General features: G+C 38.4%; 3 protein-coding genes across 4 annotated transcripts; 1 reads left to right on the forward strand and 2 right to left on the reverse strand.

Annotated features, from left to right (window-relative positions):
- Positions 1 to 1247: 1247 nt before the first annotated feature.
- LOC131313498 (uncharacterized) lies at positions 1248 to 2258 on the reverse strand. The gene has a single exon (XM_058341827.1). The coding sequence runs from the start codon at positions 1907 to 1909 to the stop codon at positions 1403 to 1405; it is 507 nt and encodes a 168-aa protein (XP_058197810.1). The 5' UTR covers positions 1910 to 2258; the 3' UTR covers positions 1248 to 1402.
- A 7208-nt stretch (positions 2259 to 9466) lies between these two features.
- Positions 9467 to 12171, forward strand: LOC131313499 (uncharacterized). Of its 2 annotated transcripts, XR_009196216.1 has the most exons (3): positions 9467 to 9639; positions 9761 to 11602; positions 11714 to 12171. XR_009196216.1 is itself a non-coding variant. In XM_058341828.1 (2 exons), the coding sequence occupies exon 1, from the start codon at positions 10018 to 10020 to the stop codon at positions 10567 to 10569; it is 552 nt and encodes a 183-aa protein (XP_058197811.1). In that variant the 5' UTR covers positions 9702 to 10017; the 3' UTR covers positions 10570 to 11602; positions 11714 to 12171. The 2 variants fall into 2 exon arrangements, 1 of the variants encoding a protein (XP_058197811.1); XM_058341828.1 differs by lacking the exon at positions 9467 to 9639 and having other exon boundaries at positions 9702 to 11602.
- A 1488-nt stretch (positions 12172 to 13659) lies between these two features.
- Positions 13660 to 17584, reverse strand: LOC131313500 (F-box/kelch-repeat protein SKIP30). Its single transcript, XM_058341829.1, has 2 exons — positions 17281 to 17584; positions 13660 to 15004 (listed from the first exon to the last, which is right to left on the reverse strand). The coding sequence occupies exon 2, from the start codon at positions 14989 to 14991 to the stop codon at positions 13909 to 13911; it is 1083 nt and encodes a 360-aa protein (XP_058197812.1). The 5' UTR covers positions 14992 to 15004; positions 17281 to 17584; the 3' UTR covers positions 13660 to 13908.
- Positions 17585 to 17597: the final 13 nt, after the last annotated feature.

Raw genomic sequence — 17597 nt, forward strand, 5'->3', positions numbered from 1 at the left:
AACATGAGATGGAGACAGTGAAAAGTTTGGGGCCTGATAGACAAAGCATGTTCAATACTAGTCATTGAGCAGCATTTCACATCAAAATGCAGGGGCTACACAGCAGTTGCTGATAAAACGTCTAGGAACTGCTAATGTTGGGTACCTTATGTTAGTATACCAGCAGAGTCGAGGAAAATTAACGAGCAAGATTTAATTGTCAGATGCCAATCCAAAAAATGGGGACTTAACTAGTAAAAACGTGTAGACAAATGACACAATTATGGAATAAACATCAAGAAACGGTATATCCAAAAACCTGTATAGCAACTCATCTAATTTATGTTCAATAAGAACTGAATGATTTCAAATGCGCTTCTCCTTTCAATAGGGCCCTTGATAGGCCTTTCGATGTGCATATTATAGTGCACCTTCAAAGAATATCAAATCCAAGAGAAATATACTTCAGAGTTAGAGAAGGCAGTTCCCATTGGTAGACATGAAGTGGAAGAACTAAGTCATAATATGTACAAAACATGTAACTCAATCCTCCAAACCAGTCACAGAAATAAACTCGGCAAAAATCATAGTAACGGTGTTTCAATGCAACTTCCCACGATTCACGACAGAGAGTGTGTAGTGACATTCACAGATTCAATGAGAACTTGCCTACGAGTACTGTTTTTCCCACGTACACAGAACGGCTACCAAGGCGCATAGTCAAGAAAATAGAGCTCTGAATTAGATAGGATCAAACTGATCCACCACTCTCCCGCTCACTTTAAAGGAGGGCTAGTGACAGGTTGAAACCTGCCCAACCCAAACCAAGGGGCGAACCAACAACAACAAATACGATGAAAGTAGGGGTATCCCGATGTTCATATTGAGTCAAACTCAAGAAATCCTTAGTAAAGATCAGTTTTCTCTTCCATTCTACTGTAAATTTCTTTCAAGCAAATATGCACACACACGAAAAGAAAATCACAATAAAACTAAACAAGATTCAAGCACGCTACTTAAGAACAGTATGCTTTACGCAATACTACAACTACTAACCTTTGGATTGTGAGAAAGTGTGCGATAAGAAATGGGAGCCTTTTCTCACCAAACCTCAGCAAAATGGTGAGATTTGGCGAGAAATGGGACGGAGCCAATCAAAAAATATCCTTTCGTACTTTTCTCTCTATTTCTCGCCAAATTACTCAATTCGCAAGAAATTCTAATCTTTTCCTTTATTTTCTTATCAAATCCCTCAATCCAAAGGGGCAGAAAGAAAGGCAATTCCTCATTGAAGCGTTAAACCGTTCATTAACACATTCCAGGATCAACTTCAAACGACAGCTGAACTTCCAACAAACACAAATCGAAAACAGAGAGAGAGAGAGAGAGAGAGAGAGAGAGAGAGAGAGAGAAGCGTATTGAATTACTGTACAAGAACAAGCCGTCCACCCCAAATACCCCCTTCATCATCACCAGCATCCAAACCCTCAAAGTTGGCATCTTTAGGCACCGTCACAACGAGCTCGCCGTCGCTATAACCGGCGGTGGCCATCTCCGGCATCGTCGCCGCCGGGAGCCGGAACCTCCAAACATCAAGCTCCAGCCCACCCGCCGCAAAATCGACGTCGCCGTTCCCTCTAATCACGATCTTCGTCACCCCCGGGTAGATCTCGACCGTCTGGGCCCTGGCGTCGGCGCCGACTTCTTCCTCGTCGGTGCTGACGACAAACCGGAAGGAATCGGCGGTTTCTTGGATCGAAACGTCGGCGTCTGAGCGGAAGGGGAGTTCCAGAACCTTGGCGAAGATGTGGGGGAGCCGACGGAGCTTCTTCTGGCGGCAGGCTGCGAGAGCGGTGGCTTCGGAGAGGGTGGAAGCGACGTCGTAGCGGAGGGTGATGTTGCGCTTTCGAGGGGCCGGGTGGACCTTCATGGCGTCGAGTTGAGGGAAAAGTTTGGGACCCTTTTTGGGGGTTTTTGATTTGGAACCCTAAAATTTGATCGATCAAGATATGAGTGTTGCAGAAGTTCAAAGTCTTGAGACGAGACCTGGACGAATATTGCAAGAAAGAAAGAGGTATACGTATATGGGTGTGTATATATAAATATTCTTAGCTTAGAGTGGGGAGGCGTTTTTGGTAGAATCGAACTGGGTTTAGATTTGATACCCAAAAAAATGGAAGATGGGTTCAGAGAGAGAGAGAGAGAGAGAGAGGGAGAGAGCGAGAAAGGGAAGAGGGAATCCGCCGCAGTACAAGTGCAATCATCAACTCATGGAAAATCCGGGTAAAAGAATGAAATTGATCAAACATTTTTTTTTTAATGATTTTTTAGCACCTGAATTTACCAAACAATCCTTGAAAACACTTTTCATACCGTAAATTATAAGGACTGATTGATAAATTCACGTGCTAATAGACAAAAAAGAAAATGCGTGCATTAGACAGGGGGTGTGTAAATCAATTTTCCAAAATAATTAAACTTATGAAAATTGTGCCATGTCCGTTTGATACATCGAAGCTCACATTACAGTTTTAACTTTTAAATACAGTTGTATTTGAATTTTTTCTATATTATAAAAATAATTCCACACTAATTTTTTTATATCCACATTTTTTCTAGTGAATTTTTTTATATCCACACTTTTCTAGTGAAAAATACATACACTTTCAATAATAAAAAAGGAAGCGGTGAAAATTAGTCCCACGAAATTATTGTTCTCATATTTTTTTATTAGGAATTACTAATGCACTGAATCACAAAAATAAACCTAGGATCAAAAGAAATGTGCTTATGAAAATTAATTTTTCTCAAAATATAACATAAAATTATGTTGTTGGAAAATTAGGAAATTAATCTAAAAAAAAATAAAATAGAAAGCCTCATAAAACTGTCATGAGCAATAGGTGTTAAGTGATCCATCAGATAATGGAACCCGCGCTAATGTGATGGGAAGTAATCATACAACATCTCATGGTAGTGTTCCAAGAATGATGGATAATCAATTGTATCATAAGACCCTAAAACCAGCTCTACGATGAATAATTGAATATAACGCAAATTCGAATAGAAACTGGTGCGCTGATCTACTCCTCTCTTTCTTCTTTTTGTAAATGTTTCTAGTTTTAGAAAATAGTCAATACTCTATTGGTTTCAATTTGTTTGTCTTTTTTTTTTTTTTAAATAACGTGATAACATTTTTAAATCATCAACTTTCCAAAACTTACCTTCCAACTATTAAAAATATTGTTGCGTTAATTAAATAGATCTTTCTTTCAATCCCGATGATTATTAGGTAAAAGTCAAAAGGGAGAATTTACAAAATTTGTTTCATTAACTTCTCAAATTAGACAGAAAAAAATTAGGACAAATAAAAGTCATAAAGTGAACAAATTATTTGAGACGGTGGAAGTAGCTAACAAAAGCGCCAATCTTATTATTGAAGAATAATTGCCGCACTTCACTTTCTTCTAAATGCACTTCAGAATTTGCCGTTTATTTTGTCTGGGCCTTTGACAATTGTGTTATATGTACCCTTTAATTACTAGTACTAAAAGTTAATTTTGTTAATGCATTTACAAAAAATGTAAAGTACAAAAATCAATCCACTGTGCATATTGACGTTTCTATAGTAACTTCTTTTTCATTTTTCTCTATATATAACTTATTTTTTCTTTTCAATTTAAAATGGTCCAAATTTGCATGTAACCGAAAAAGGGGACTTTCGTGGAAGTTTCCAGGTTTTATGCATGTTTCTGAAAATGCAAAACAGCCTTCAATTATAGGACATAAAGTAATGTATAGTATATTGTAGGAAAAGACGTGAATTTTCTTTATCCTAATAGCTATTTTATTTTTTATTTCGTGAGTAATGCAGGGTGTCTCGGGTCAGCTTGTAAGCACCTTGGACTAATCCCTATAGCGCCCTTCCACAACCATTTTACACGCTTTCGCACGAGGATGAGATAATCCCAAAAGTTATTGTCAAGGAAAATCGAACCTGAGACCTTAGAATGAAGCAAATATCTATGTCCCAGATTAAGACCACTCGATCGACCCCTCGGGATTTCCTAATATCTAACTTTCTTCTCCATCTTTAATAAACACCAAACATTATGAATATCACCATAATCTAACGTCCAATTGTTCAATTTTGGACCACCCACAAACATATTCCCAACTCACACGACACGTTTTTGACAAAACTTTGATAGTAGAGAGAGACAATTAATGACTCATTGAATAACTTTATAAGTTAGTAATTTTGTTGCAAGTGTATCAATCCCGCAAAATTAATGAGTTTAATTTTCCTTTTAAATAATATTTAACAGAAAAAACAATTCTATATGTAGCTAGCTAGGATCAGCTGAAAACATGCCGCCAGCTGTACGTTAAGCAGCCAATGGTAGAAAGGTCCCGGTCAACGATATTGCTAGCCTGGTAGATCTTAATTAGGTCGAACATAATGTAACACAGTCAATGTTCTAAATCCATGACTAGATCCAAAGTATATGCCACTAATTTATCACTATCTCTCACATCGGTGTTGCCTCATGCTTATTATTATTTTTTTTTGATCCGCATGCTTATTATTTAGTTATTTATTTATTTACATATATCTTGACATTGAAAGAAGTGCTTACTCTAGTTTGCATGCCATGATTTTAAATTTTTAATACATCGGCGCACCCAAATAAGTAAGAGAGAGAGATTCTCGACGAAGAGATATCATAAATCATACTAATTGAGATCTTGATTTCTTTACATTGTTTAATAATTTTTTTTATAATTCAGATATTCGGACTAGGTTAATTATATTTCTTAATACGTACTCAACATGTTTCTAATACTTCAAGTAATAATTCTCACTGCAAAACACAGTTTGCTTCTTGTTATTTTAGTTTCATAAGATCTTATTGCATTTTGTCGCTTCTATTTGATAGGTAGGCAGGAGTACGTGCAAACCAGTCGAATCGAGCTTTGTAGTGTTTGAGCTCGGCTCGTTTACAAAATAAGCCCAAAGCTCAAGTTTGTTTCTATTTGATAGGTAGGCAAGGATGCAAAAGAGCCGGGCCGAACTTTGTAGTGTTTAAGCTCAACTGATTTATTAAACGAGCCCAAAGCTCGAGCTCATATATGATTTTGTTTTTAAATGACTCACACCTTGTCAATTTACTAAACGAGCCGAGCTTATAGAAATGAGCTGAGTTTTTTTTTTTTTTTGAGCTGAGGAGTGTTATGCTTGGCTCATTTACACATAAAAAAATGGGTTCTGCGCGCTATTACCACTAATTTTGTACGATTTTAATAGAAATTCTTAAAGAGCTCTTAGAGATGCTATTAGGTTAATAATGATACATGGTATATATATGAATTTAAAAAGGGGTCCATGATTTAAGAAGTGTTAATTAGCGTGGCCTTTTAATATTGTCAAGGAGGTTACAAGTCCTTTTCGGTCAAATTAATAATAGGTTGAGAAACAAAAGAATTTGAAAGGATATATTAAGGAAGAAGATGTCCTATTCATTCCCCCAACAAAAGCCCCAAACATATTTTAATCATGAATATATGATGATGATGATCGATAAGCTAATTCAAGATGCTATAATATCAAACCGACCTTATTAATTTCCACTTGAAAGCTTCATGAACAGAATTTAATATTGGAGACGGCTTGTGTGTAAACTGCATCCCTTGTAATCCAGACAATTCCGGCCTCGGTTCACTTTCATTTTGATGATTCGATTCATTCACATTGAAAAGCTTATTGCTGAGTACTATTATTCGCATTGAACAAAATTTAGTATTGGAGATGGGCTTGTGTGTTGACTGCATCCCGTGTAATCTGAAATGATTTGGTTAAAGGGTGAAAATGGCACCATAAAACGAAGTACTGAGTCGTTTCAGACCCTGTGGGATTCTGGTAACTCATGGGGCTCAACTTCCACTCGTATAGTCACGTAATTATTCAAAATAGCATTCGCTTTTGCTCTAAATTTTTACTCTGCGCTCACCCTCTCATCTTCGCACTCACGAATTTTAGTTGTTTGAGAGGTTTTTGAAAGACACTTTCACGCTCGCCCACGCATTATATGACTTAGCTTCCAATGGCTTAAGAATAAGAAATCACACGACTACTACCACACTGAAATGATTAAAATCCCAACTTTTAGACCAATCACTTGTTTCGTATTCTGGATTCAGTCATCAACATCACTTCACTGCAATTTCCTGGTCCGTTCATGTAAAATTTCTCAACTTTCTATGAGAAAAATGATACATACCCAACAGTTTGTTTAACGTTTTTTTTTTTTTTTTTTCATTTCCTTCAGCGCTATAGTGATTAATTCAGTTTTTCTCTTATATATCTGCTTCCTTAATAGATCTGATCATTGTTGTACCACCGAATCCAGCGAAGAATCGATGGAATTATTTTGCTGGTTAAAAAGTACAGCATTGCGGCCAGGTTATCTATATGTTGGCGGCCATTTTGCCAAAGCTCACGACCACATTGTAGAAGTTTGCAGCCACGTGGAATAAGCTTGCGGCCACTTTTCCAAAGCTCGCGGCCAGGTTCTTGAAGTTCGCGGCCATTGTGTCGTTTTCCATTTTTCTTGCCAAGCGGGTTTGGATTGTCGAAAATCAGGGCCTGGTAATGCGTAGACAATTGGGTTATCTACTTATCTACCTTGCGGCCTCGGCCTATATTTCCACAGGTGATTCATCAAAGCCTGAAATGGCAAGCAATGGGCTCAACTCTTGGGCAGTCCAACTAGCTTTTATAGAGCAAGATCATCACAAGGGTTTTTTCTCCTCTTCTTTTTTTATCACATCACAAGAGATTCTATGTGCTAATTCTTAATTACTTAAGAAGAAATAAATCGGAGAGATTAAAACAACAAGAATAAAAAGTGGGTCAAGCCCTGTTCTGGAACCACATTGATAATCCAAAGCAGGCTTGTTCGTTTTGGGATTTTGGATAATGAGTAGATACTAGAGAGATAAATCAGAGTAATAATTGAAAGAAATTTATTAGAGACCGTGTGCTGAGAGAAAATTCAAAATCTTGAATTTTAAAATGAACACGGTCAAATTGTTTAAGTCCTGAATTGAAAAACATTAATTTGATCGAACATGGACAAGTACAGGAACAATTGATAGGTTACTTATGGAAAAAATAATTTTAAACTTTAAGGGGCCAATTGTGTAAAAAAACGTAGTAGTTGTTACTGTGCTTTTGGATATTTGATAAAAGGGAAATGATTTTGTCACCCCTTTTTTGTTAACGCTCCTCTCTTGCAAATATATTTTTGGTCAAAAAATACACTTGCAGGGGAATGACGTTAACAAAAAAGGAGTGGCAAAATCAGGAGCCTTGATAAAGTTGGTTTTTTTATAGAGGTATTTTCTTTTGAGGGATGCACAAGATTAATAATTCAGATTATTACCGTGGATCCGTGTCAAATTTAAATATCTTTCTCGAGGAGTAATATAGTACTACTAACTTTTATGAGATTTGGCTGCGAAAAATATCATTTTTTGTATCGATTCGGACAATAACTTCATTTTCCTTTAATTTACCGTTACATATTGTTTATTGGATTCCATTTGTCTTGTTTGTTGCCAACAAAGGACCTTAAAATAATTCTCTCTCTCTCCAAAATTAGTTCGCATATGCATAAGTTGGTCTAAACACCTGAACACAAAAAAAAAAAAAAAGAAGCTTTATTCCACCCTCCATCTTGTTACCGTCCAGGGCCCATGCAAAAAGCAAAGCATCCACTTTGTTTTTCTCCTTTTGGAAGTGCAATAAGCAAAGCATCCACTTGGTAAACTTTTTGTTTCAGGTCTGCTTTTGTTTTCGGAAGGAAATAAATACTCCACTACTAGTATGATTTATCTTTGTGCTTTTAACCTTTATTAAGGGGTTACTTTTTTTTTTTTTTTAATGTTACTTTCTTTTGTATCTTTATTAAATGATTTATTTTTGTAAGAGAAGTACAGAATTTAAACAAGTTTACCTTAACATTGACCATGACCCAACCCATATCGGGAGTTTGGATATTGTGTATGTGTGTTTAAAGATTCATTATGTCTCTCATTAGTCAACAATTATCTATCGAGTTGATACGTGAAATTACCCTCTTGCTCTCCGGTAAAGACCATGACCCAACCTAACCTTTTAACTTTACCATTCTTTCAGCCCCGACAAATTTGCACGACTTTTATGGGTCCGAGTGTCCGACACGTATAGGTTCTAATGGCTAATGACGCAACTGCCCTTGAGGTAGGGATAATTGTTTAAATGCACCCATCAAATTCCTCGTAGGAACATCTGCTTTTTGTTTAGTACTCCATCCATCCCAAAAGTTAAAATCCACTATGAAAGGACATATAATTTGCGATTAAAAATTGAGGTACATCCGTTTATAAACTTTAGAATTTCTTGATAATGAATTAAAGAGGTCAATGAATTCTTTAATTTGGTGTTAAGAAGTAAAAAAATTAAGGACAGGAGCACTTCCTTTTTTTTGATCCAAATTTGCACGTCTTTTTCAAAGTGGACTAATTTTTTGGGACAGATGAAGTATTTTATTATGGGAGAAGCCGGAAAATCAGACGATATCATAGTCTATAAGGTATAGATTTATGAAATTTTGAACTCTGTCATATGAGGAGTGTTTTTCTTCCACCATTTCTGGAATCTTTTTGTAATCAATCATTTTCGAATTTATCAATATCTATGTCCTTTAATTTTTTTTTTGAAGTTGCATTATTGGCCATTTCTTAACAATTTTCTTATTTTACAACTTCAATATCTCAATTCTTGTTACCTCTCTTTACACCAGCTTTCGTCACCTACCACCTACCATCACTTGTCGCCATTCTCTACTTTCATTGCCTCTTGTCATTAATCCTTACTCCTACTATATCAATATGGTTTGTCCCTCACAACCCCATAGCTTACCTTCCTCGATGACCCCAATCCCGTCCTTTTCTCTTTGCTAGTAGACACCTTACACCTTTATGAAAAATTCCACACATTTTTTACCCTTGAGTTTTATAAAATCTGTAAAAGAAAAAGAAAGACGAAGGATAAACAACTAGTAATGACGACACCACCAATAACTATAACAATAAAAAGATTTATTGTGATGATAAAAAAAAAAAGGGTTTCAGGTTTAGAATAACTAAAGACAATGAAGTAATGCAAGGAAAGAAAAAGAGAGTCTCGTGTGACGGTGTTTACGAAAGAAGAGAGAAAAGATAAGGGCTGGAGTAGTGAGGGTGGGTGAGTTTAGTTATCCAGATTTGAATTTGAAATTTTAATCTTTAACTTTAATACTCCTTACTTTGAATCAAAGGGAGAAAATCGTAAAGCCAAATAAAGTCGTTTTTGTGTGTGTGTGTGTGGGTGCGATGAGATACTTTGAGCGTGGCACCAGAAACTCCCATGACTCCATTAAACGTGAAAACCGAGTCATTTTCAGGATATTCTGGTTCTCGGAAACTCAGAGGCTCAACTTCCAATGGCCACGTAGAAATCACACTACCCCCCGCTAGTTTACTTGAGACGATCAGAATTCTACTAAAAAAATTCTTCCGTGTTCATCTGAATCCAGTCATCGACATCACTTCACTGCAACTTTCTTCCCTGTTCTGGTAAAATTTCTCATCTTTCTCTCAGGAAATGAAATTCAACTGACTATTCTAAAAGTTTCTTCTTCTTTTTTTTCCCCCATTTTTTCTTATCTGCTTCCTTGATAATCTGATTGTTGAATAGGCCGACGGGATTTGTGCTGTAGGTTTTGGTGATCAACATATATGCTTGACGTATGGTCTGGATTTACTGAATTCAACGTCAATTTGCTCAGATTTTGGTGGTTATGGAGAAGATCTAAAACCCTGTTTCAATTTCACTTAAAGCTGTGATTTTTCGTGTTTGGACCCTTGGTAGATGCTTTAGACGTGGATTTTAGGTTTTAACGTTTTAGGAACTGGCTAACTTGGAGTGAGTAAATACTAGTTGACTCAGTGATTATGATGGAAACTCTTCTTCTTGTTGCTCAGCATCGCAATCCAACTTTCCAGTCGGATTTCGGTATAAGCGCAAACCCGTTATTGGATTGTACTACTCCTATAACTAAGGAAGCATGTTCTTATTCGTCGTCACCGAAAACCCCATTGCCATTTGTTTATCCCCATCACTCTGAGGAATCTGACCGCTTGAATGGATTTATGACGATTGGTAGTATCCCCGTTTCTGTTAACGTCAAAGTGAATCGTGATAAGGAGGGTTTTTACGGTGAATCTCTTTACTCTGAGCTTTGGGCTGGACCAGCGTATTCCAACTCTCCCGAACCTAGTTCTTTGCCCATACCCAAATTCTCACTCCGGCCAAAAAGAAGTGCCTCGCTTAACCTGCCTTCGTCATCGGCCTCTGATATCAGTTTTCACCCCGTGGCCAAGTCTGCTCCCCCTTCCCCTACGAGGGACCGTGCCACCTCTTTTTCTAGAGATGTGTTTAACAGCGATGACTCTGCGACTAAGAACCTGCGTCGCATTCTCAATCTTGACATTGAGGACGAATGAAGTATGAGGAGCTTCGGGCTCCTGTAAATAAAAGTATTTTCCAGACTTTTGTAGTGGTAGATTGTGTACATAGAGTGAATAAATTACTTGGTAGTGCGACTGTCAAGAACTTAATTCCAGTGGTTTGTAGTGGTGGGGTATGAGAATAGTGATGGATGGGTTGGTCGACAATCTCCAGATATAATGCGGACATGTGATGTGTGCTCTGTTTATGCCTGTCTTCTCAAGGCGTAGTTGGGGTTATGTGACACTGATGGCTGCTTGATGCAATTGTTTAATGGCAGAAGGAAATAAATGGATGGGAGTTTGCTATTTGAAGTGCCTAATTTGCACAGTCGGTTGTTGGGGGTTGAAGACTTTGAATGATTATCCATTCGGCTTAACAGGAACTACAGTTAAATTGATCAATGATATCATGATACCTGGTCTTTCTGTATTCTCACAGGATTGTGGTTTTTTCCTCACTTTGTGTATATACTGTAGGATCCTAACTAGATTACTTACTCAGTTTCTCTAGGACTTTGTTCTGTTCTTGTTACAGTCATCTTTGGCCCTCAATTAGGACTCTAGAGTCAGTATGTTGCTTGTCCGATATAGGTGTACTTTTGTTTAATCTTGCCTGAATTGGTTTCCCAGACATTCCTTTGCTTTCTTCTACCTCACATGTTTCGTTCAAGTAGCTGAAATAGGCTTGCGTTCATCTCTTTCTCTTTGGTTGCACCATTTCTTCTGTTTTCTTCTCGGAGTTGGATCTGACTCCTATGACTTCACTCTGAGAGAGTGTTGCTTCCCCTTGACCATCTTTCCTGTTTTTTGAAAGGGAAAGTAGGAAGGGAAGTATAGTTAGATGTCGCTTCTGCTCTTGAGTGTGCAGCTCCCCTTTGGTAGTCTGTGTCGCACCATCCAATTATAAGCGCCTTTGGTGTCTTTGTTTCTGAGAGTTGGTAATGCCACTTTCTCCTTCAGTCTTTATAGTGTTCATGCAAGTCCTGTTGTCCTTTGAGGTCGTTGATCATTGCAAGCTATTCACAAGGTAAGGACTTCCAGAGTATTATTTTTCTGCATAACTTTCTTCATTTCTTTGTCTTAAAGTATCAAAATAGTTGCTAATAATTTATCTCTTCCACTCTTTTTGGTTTGGCAGTTTGGGAAGGGAGCCAGTGGAAGAACTTCTGGTGGTCGTTACTCAACCAAGATATGTTATTGACGGGTGTCGCTTTCATTTTCTAGTTTATTGGGTCAGTTTCGGCATGTCGCTTTCATGTTTTGATACCTCTGTTTTGTTATTAAGACTTCTGTAGATCCATATCGCAGTTGGTATGCACAAAAGTTGCCATTACCTTCCCCGGGGTTATGTTTATCCTTGGGTTTATTGGAGGTAGATGGTGGCTGATTTGGTCTTTTAAATAGTAAGTTTGAACTGCTATGTTAATTTCTTAGTTTTTGGCATTCCCAGTAGTCACAGTGTTGTCTGGCGGATTTCTGAACAGAAACTGGTCCTTGTTCTTGGTGATGTACTGTGGCTTGTCATAATTTGTACTAGTTTTTTTCTTTGGACACCTTGGATGGTCATTGTTATGGAATCCACATCCCTTGGGAGTAGAATGTGTTGTATATAAAGTTTCTACATAATATCAGAGCATAGCTCATTCCATCCCATATTGTAAAAAATTTAATTAACACCCCATGCTGACAGACCCAAATAAAAGGTCGTGCGATGATAGATCCCAAAAAAGGCCACACTTGACAGACCTCGAACATGGCACATTGCTTGGAAATGGAATGGATGATCAATTAATATAACGTTGGGAGATTGGATCTTAAGTTTCTATAGGCATGAGTTGAACTCTTCTCATTGAAAAGCCGGCTAATTGGTGGTGCTTGGAATGCGATATTAGTGTTTCGGTTTTATTTGGCAGAGTTTTTGGAGCAGATTATACTTCCATGTGACGCAAAACAGAAATCTTCATTTTGGTCGGTTCCCAAGATTAGTCGTCCTGATTGCAGAACCCGCGTGGAGGTAACATGGCTCCGATGGAGGCCTTTTGGGGGGGCTGGTGATATGCCCTTACCAAGAACTTTCGATATTGCAGTGTTTGGGAATGACTTGACTTCTGATTAGTTCAACATACGAAAAATTTTCTACCTGCACAGGTTGTAGTTAATATGTTTGGCACAACTTTTTGGCCTATGTGTTCAACAATTACAATTTACCAGAAAATTCAATGACAAATACCCAAGTCTTTTACATCAGAGGCCCGTATCGTATGAATTAAGAAAACTGATGTTGAGTATTTCAGTCGGGTCAAGCCGTCTTTCAAATGGTAATAGAAGTGCTCTATAAGTAACAATTACTCGATTGATTGATTGACGAGTTGGGGTGTGACAGATTAGCAAAAAGGATAAGAAGACACAAAAGAGAAACACATACATACAAGGATCTTTATCAACAAAATGACGCAACCCATTGTGGATAAACAGCATGACTCCTTGATTAGCATGAAAGCTAAAAAACAGCAGTGGTAGAAGGAGCCCACAAAGCAATCACAATTACTCATCATGCCTACACACTCTGTGTGAAACTCTCTAATATCTTATGCACGACGGAACAAAAAAGATGGATTTGAATTGCGTGGCGTAATTTTTTGTTTCCCATGTTATCCTTCTAGCGAGCTTGTAGGCGTAATAGACTACCATTCCTAATGCTTAGATATACAAGTGCAGCTAGTATAGGAGTTTATATCAGAACGGAAGCGAAAATACCTGGAAATATAAACAGAAAAGAAGATTTCAAGTCTTATTTAGCTAGGTGACGTCCAAATTAATCCAGGGGGAAAAGGGTATGCAGTCCCCACCTTACTTTTGAACCGGGAAAAGCAATTTACAGTCCCTGCCAGGACTCCCTGAATTGAATCACTGCGACAAATTCCAGACATCCTCCTTTAAATTTCACAGTGGAGTCAAACATTGAAAACATACCCGAAAACCTGTTAGACTTGTGGAGTCTTATTCCAAGTGCAAGAAACAACAATGCAGGGGCTCAATAAGGGAAAACTAACTTGCATCTGGGCATAGATGAAAGGAAAGAAATGAAGAGGACAAATATCAATCTTCCTTAAAATTACCACCATAAGGAATAAACAAATAAAATAACAACCATAAGTAAGGGAGATTCAATTTTTGCCTGCTTCACAAGGCCAGAGGTTATGGTTTACAAACAACACAAGGCTGGTGAAAAGCTCATTCCTACCCCCTTCCAAGTAGGAGGGAACTGAAAGCTTACAAAAAAAGGGAGCACAATTCTTACAACAAAGCAACAAAACCCAAACAAACCAGGACCTAAATTCTCAGCTGTGTACAACCCAGAATAGTTCCATTACATCTTGTCATAGGAGCGACCCGGCGCCAAATTGGTCTCTCAGTTCCGATAGTTAAAACGTTGACATCGGACAGTTTCGTGATGCCCGAATTCCATCGCTCTGGCCCAATCACCCCTCCAATCACATAAATATCGTTCCCCAACGCAATCATCGCAAACCCAATTCTCCTCCTGAACTCCGATGCTGAAGCCACTATCTTCCTTGCTCCTATTTCTTGCTTGAAAAGAATTCCATGACTCATCACATATAGCGATTCCCTTGCAACCGCCTTTGGACCCTGGAGCCAACCGTAGTCTTGAACTGTCCAACCGTGGTTCAAACCATCCAAAACCTGCACAGTCGACAAACCCTTGTGCAACACATGGACCCGACCCCTAATAACAACTCCGGAACACGAAGTGTTGTGAGTGTAGGGGAGATCGGGTAGTGGACCCCACACATCCTTCTCGGGATCATAAATTTCTGCTTTGGAGATCGATTTCCGGAAGCTAGTGAAACCGCCGGCCACAACAATCTTTCCATCCAAAACGCAACACGCGAACAGGGCACGGGGCACAAGCATGGGAGCCCGTGAGGCCCACAGACGGCTAACGGGGTCGTACGACCAGACCTCATCGGTGGCAAAAATCCCGTCGTGGTCCCCTGTCGATGGGTCCACGGCATCGCTACCGCCGCCAAGCACAAAAAGCTTCCCGTCGGCGGAGACGACTCCAAAGTTGGCAAGTTGTCTGATTTTTGAAGGGAGAACCGGAAGAGTGATCCAATGGTCTCTGCGAGGGTCATAAAGCTGCCAAAGATTCTCAGGGTCAAATGCACAAACACATAAGTAGTCCTCCGATGAATTGACCTCCTTTCGGGCTTTGAATAGCTCCGGGCTGCGGACAGCAGCTCGCCAGGAATGGGATACAAGCTCTAACTTTGGGTGAAGATAGAATGGTACTCGTGCAAGGCACCCAAGGGCAACTGCGTCAGGGAGTCCTTCAAGTAGACTAGACATGATGGTTACTGGTGGATCTGTTGAAACTGTGTTCTCCATCAACATGTGATGGCATTATCTGAAATGCCAATAGGAGGAAGAACTGCCATTATTGCATGAGAATTGAGGTAGTGGGTATGAGCACATTGATAATCTATCAAATAGGGACATAAGTAACACCAAAAGCATCCCATATGGTTTTCATTAAGTTAATACCTTCTAACAAAGAAAATTGAATTTCATTTTAATAAACTTCCCAGTATTTTTTCTTCTGCTAGGCTTTATGCTAAAGGATTGATAAGATGTCCTAGACACATGTCAAAGAAAGAAATGGAAAATTAAAAAAATGACTGATGAAGGGAAGAACAATGCAAACATGAGATGGACAAACTCTCAAATGTGCATGGCACGGAGGAGATGCGCCATAACCAAGTAAATGTAGTATATTCTGTAGGTTAGCTAATGGTTTGTTGCATCCCTGTGTGATAAACCACAAAGCTATCAATTAACAGGCCAGCTTTCAGTTGAGGCACAGATGGGCACCTTGCATAGACACAATAATATGGTAACTAAATGGATGCTTCCAATTGTGAAATTAACATATAATTCCTCATTGTAAATGCAATAGCTACACACTTTAGGATATAACTGCCATCTGATATGATTGAATATTCAACAAGATGCGTCGATGTGTCTGACATTTCAGAAGATGATATAACTGATCAAACATTTGTTCAAGAACAAAGAAATAGATTCAAAGAGTTGTGGCTTCATAATTTCATGAGGAATCTGTGTTCATTTTTCTTAGGTGGTGTTCCAACTAACCATCTTTTTTAAAAAGTATTTTTTCTTCAATTTTTAAATTCAAATATAATGAAAATGAAAAATAATTTTTTGATTTTTTTTGCACCGTATAAAATATCTCAATGAAATCTATCAAACAAGATCCATATTGATAGAAAAATTATTTGCGTAAACAGGTGATTTTTGGGCTTGAAATTACATTCTTTTTTCCAAAACCTTCTTTTTTGAAAGTTGGAACACCCCCTTAGTACATCTGTATGCATGCAACTACACAAGCAAACCAAATACTTCAATGATTCTCAGAAAACAAAATGTATTGTTAACAACTTTAAAACGACTCCAAGAAGAAGCATCTAGCATCTGCAATGTCTGGACGGATTGAGGGGAAGATCAAGAACCGGATGGCCCACAGAAGCCTTGATATCGTTATTGGCTGTTACATTCACACGCCCATTTCTTCGTGCCAAATATGCTACAATTGATAAGGCTATCCCTATAAATAGAGCAGATCCGGAACCCCAGATGGTGAATTAGGTCTAATTCTGTTTACTGCATGTCCTCTTTTGACCCAAAAGCCAAAAATATTGTGATTTGGGTGAGTAGGCAGCAGGTGACCAAGAAGCTCCAAGGCCTCCCTCTGACCCTCGCATAAATCAAGATCACATTTCTAATCCTGTAATCCCATCAGATGACCTAGAGCTCAGGAGCTCAGGAATGACAAAACAGGAGGCCGAGAATTTATAATCCTTCACTTAAACACTAACAGCCCCTTTGGATGGTGAGAAAGGGTGAGATAAGAAAGAGGAGTCCTTTCTCACAAAATCTCACCATTTTTGATGAGATTGGGTGAGAAAGGGGAGGAGCCAATCAAAACATTTTATTTTGTACTTTTCTCTCCATTTCTCACCAAAATAGTCGATCCAAATGAGTGATTTGGCTAGAAACCAAAACCCTTTCTTTCTTTTTTTCTCTTGAAATCACTTCATCCAAAGGGGCTGTAACTAAAAACTTATACCCCTCAAAATATTAAGGCAGTTTAACTGAACATGAAATTTCATTGCTTTGGATTGATAAAAGCAGGACTAGGACATCAAAATCACTCTAGGAGACTAAGGACACTTCGAAGTTGCCGCAATCACGATCCGAACTTGGCCTAACTACCATATCGCCATAACCCTTACTCTGAAATAATCTCAATGCATGGCAAATACAAGAATACCCTAATAAAAAATCCAAACGCCATAGACAAGCATAAACAACCAAAATACCTATTCTTGTATCAAATCTATTTTACATAACTACAAACGGAACATCAAAATGAAGGAGAACCCAGAAATATACACCAAATTGACATTGAAACCCTAACATTCATACCCCACAAACCAGCACTGCAACAGAAATCGCACCCACATCAGAAATTCAACGGATTTGGGCAAAACCCACAATGAATTCAACAAAATGGAGATTGGGTTCTGAATAATTTTCAGTAATCACAACTTTAAGTCGGTCAAATTACAAATAGAGTGTTGTACGAGGAGAGAAGATATTGACCTTAAATACCCAGTCTTTGCGGCCTGTCGTGAAAGATTCTTGGAGATAGCGAGGATAGATAGTTGTGGAAGGAAAAAGCAGCAGCTGAATTGCGTAAGGAACTATGACCCCTCTCTCTTTCTCTCTCTGGTTTTGTGCAAATCTGTATTTTGAGAAAGTTGTGCAAATGATCCTTCATAGCATGCGTTTACCCTAGACTTGGAATAGGCACGAGGGATATTCTTTCGTGCAATCGCATTTTTTTTTTCCAATTTCGTCTTCACATCCTTCCTCAGTACGTTTCAATTTTCTTTTCCTTTTTGATCAGTTGGCCTTGG

This window comes from Rhododendron vialii, chromosome 13a (assembly GCF_030253575.1).
Source record: "Rhododendron vialii isolate Sample 1 chromosome 13a, ASM3025357v1".
In the NCBI taxonomy this organism is placed as follows: Eukaryota; Viridiplantae; Streptophyta; class Magnoliopsida; order Ericales; family Ericaceae; genus Rhododendron; species Rhododendron vialii.

Bases quoted from the DNA above. Each gene is read 5' to 3' on its own strand.
- LOC131313500 (XM_058341829.1), bottom strand. From the start codon at position 14,991: ATGTTGATGGAGAACACAGTTTCAACAGATCCACCAGTAACCATCATG.
- LOC131313498 (XM_058341827.1), bottom strand. From the start codon at position 1,909: ATGAAGGTCCACCCGGCCCCTCGAAAGCGCAACATCACCCTCCGCTAC.
- LOC131313499 (XM_058341828.1), top strand. From the start codon at position 10,018: ATGATGGAAACTCTTCTTCTTGTTGCTCAGCATCGCAATCCAACTTTC.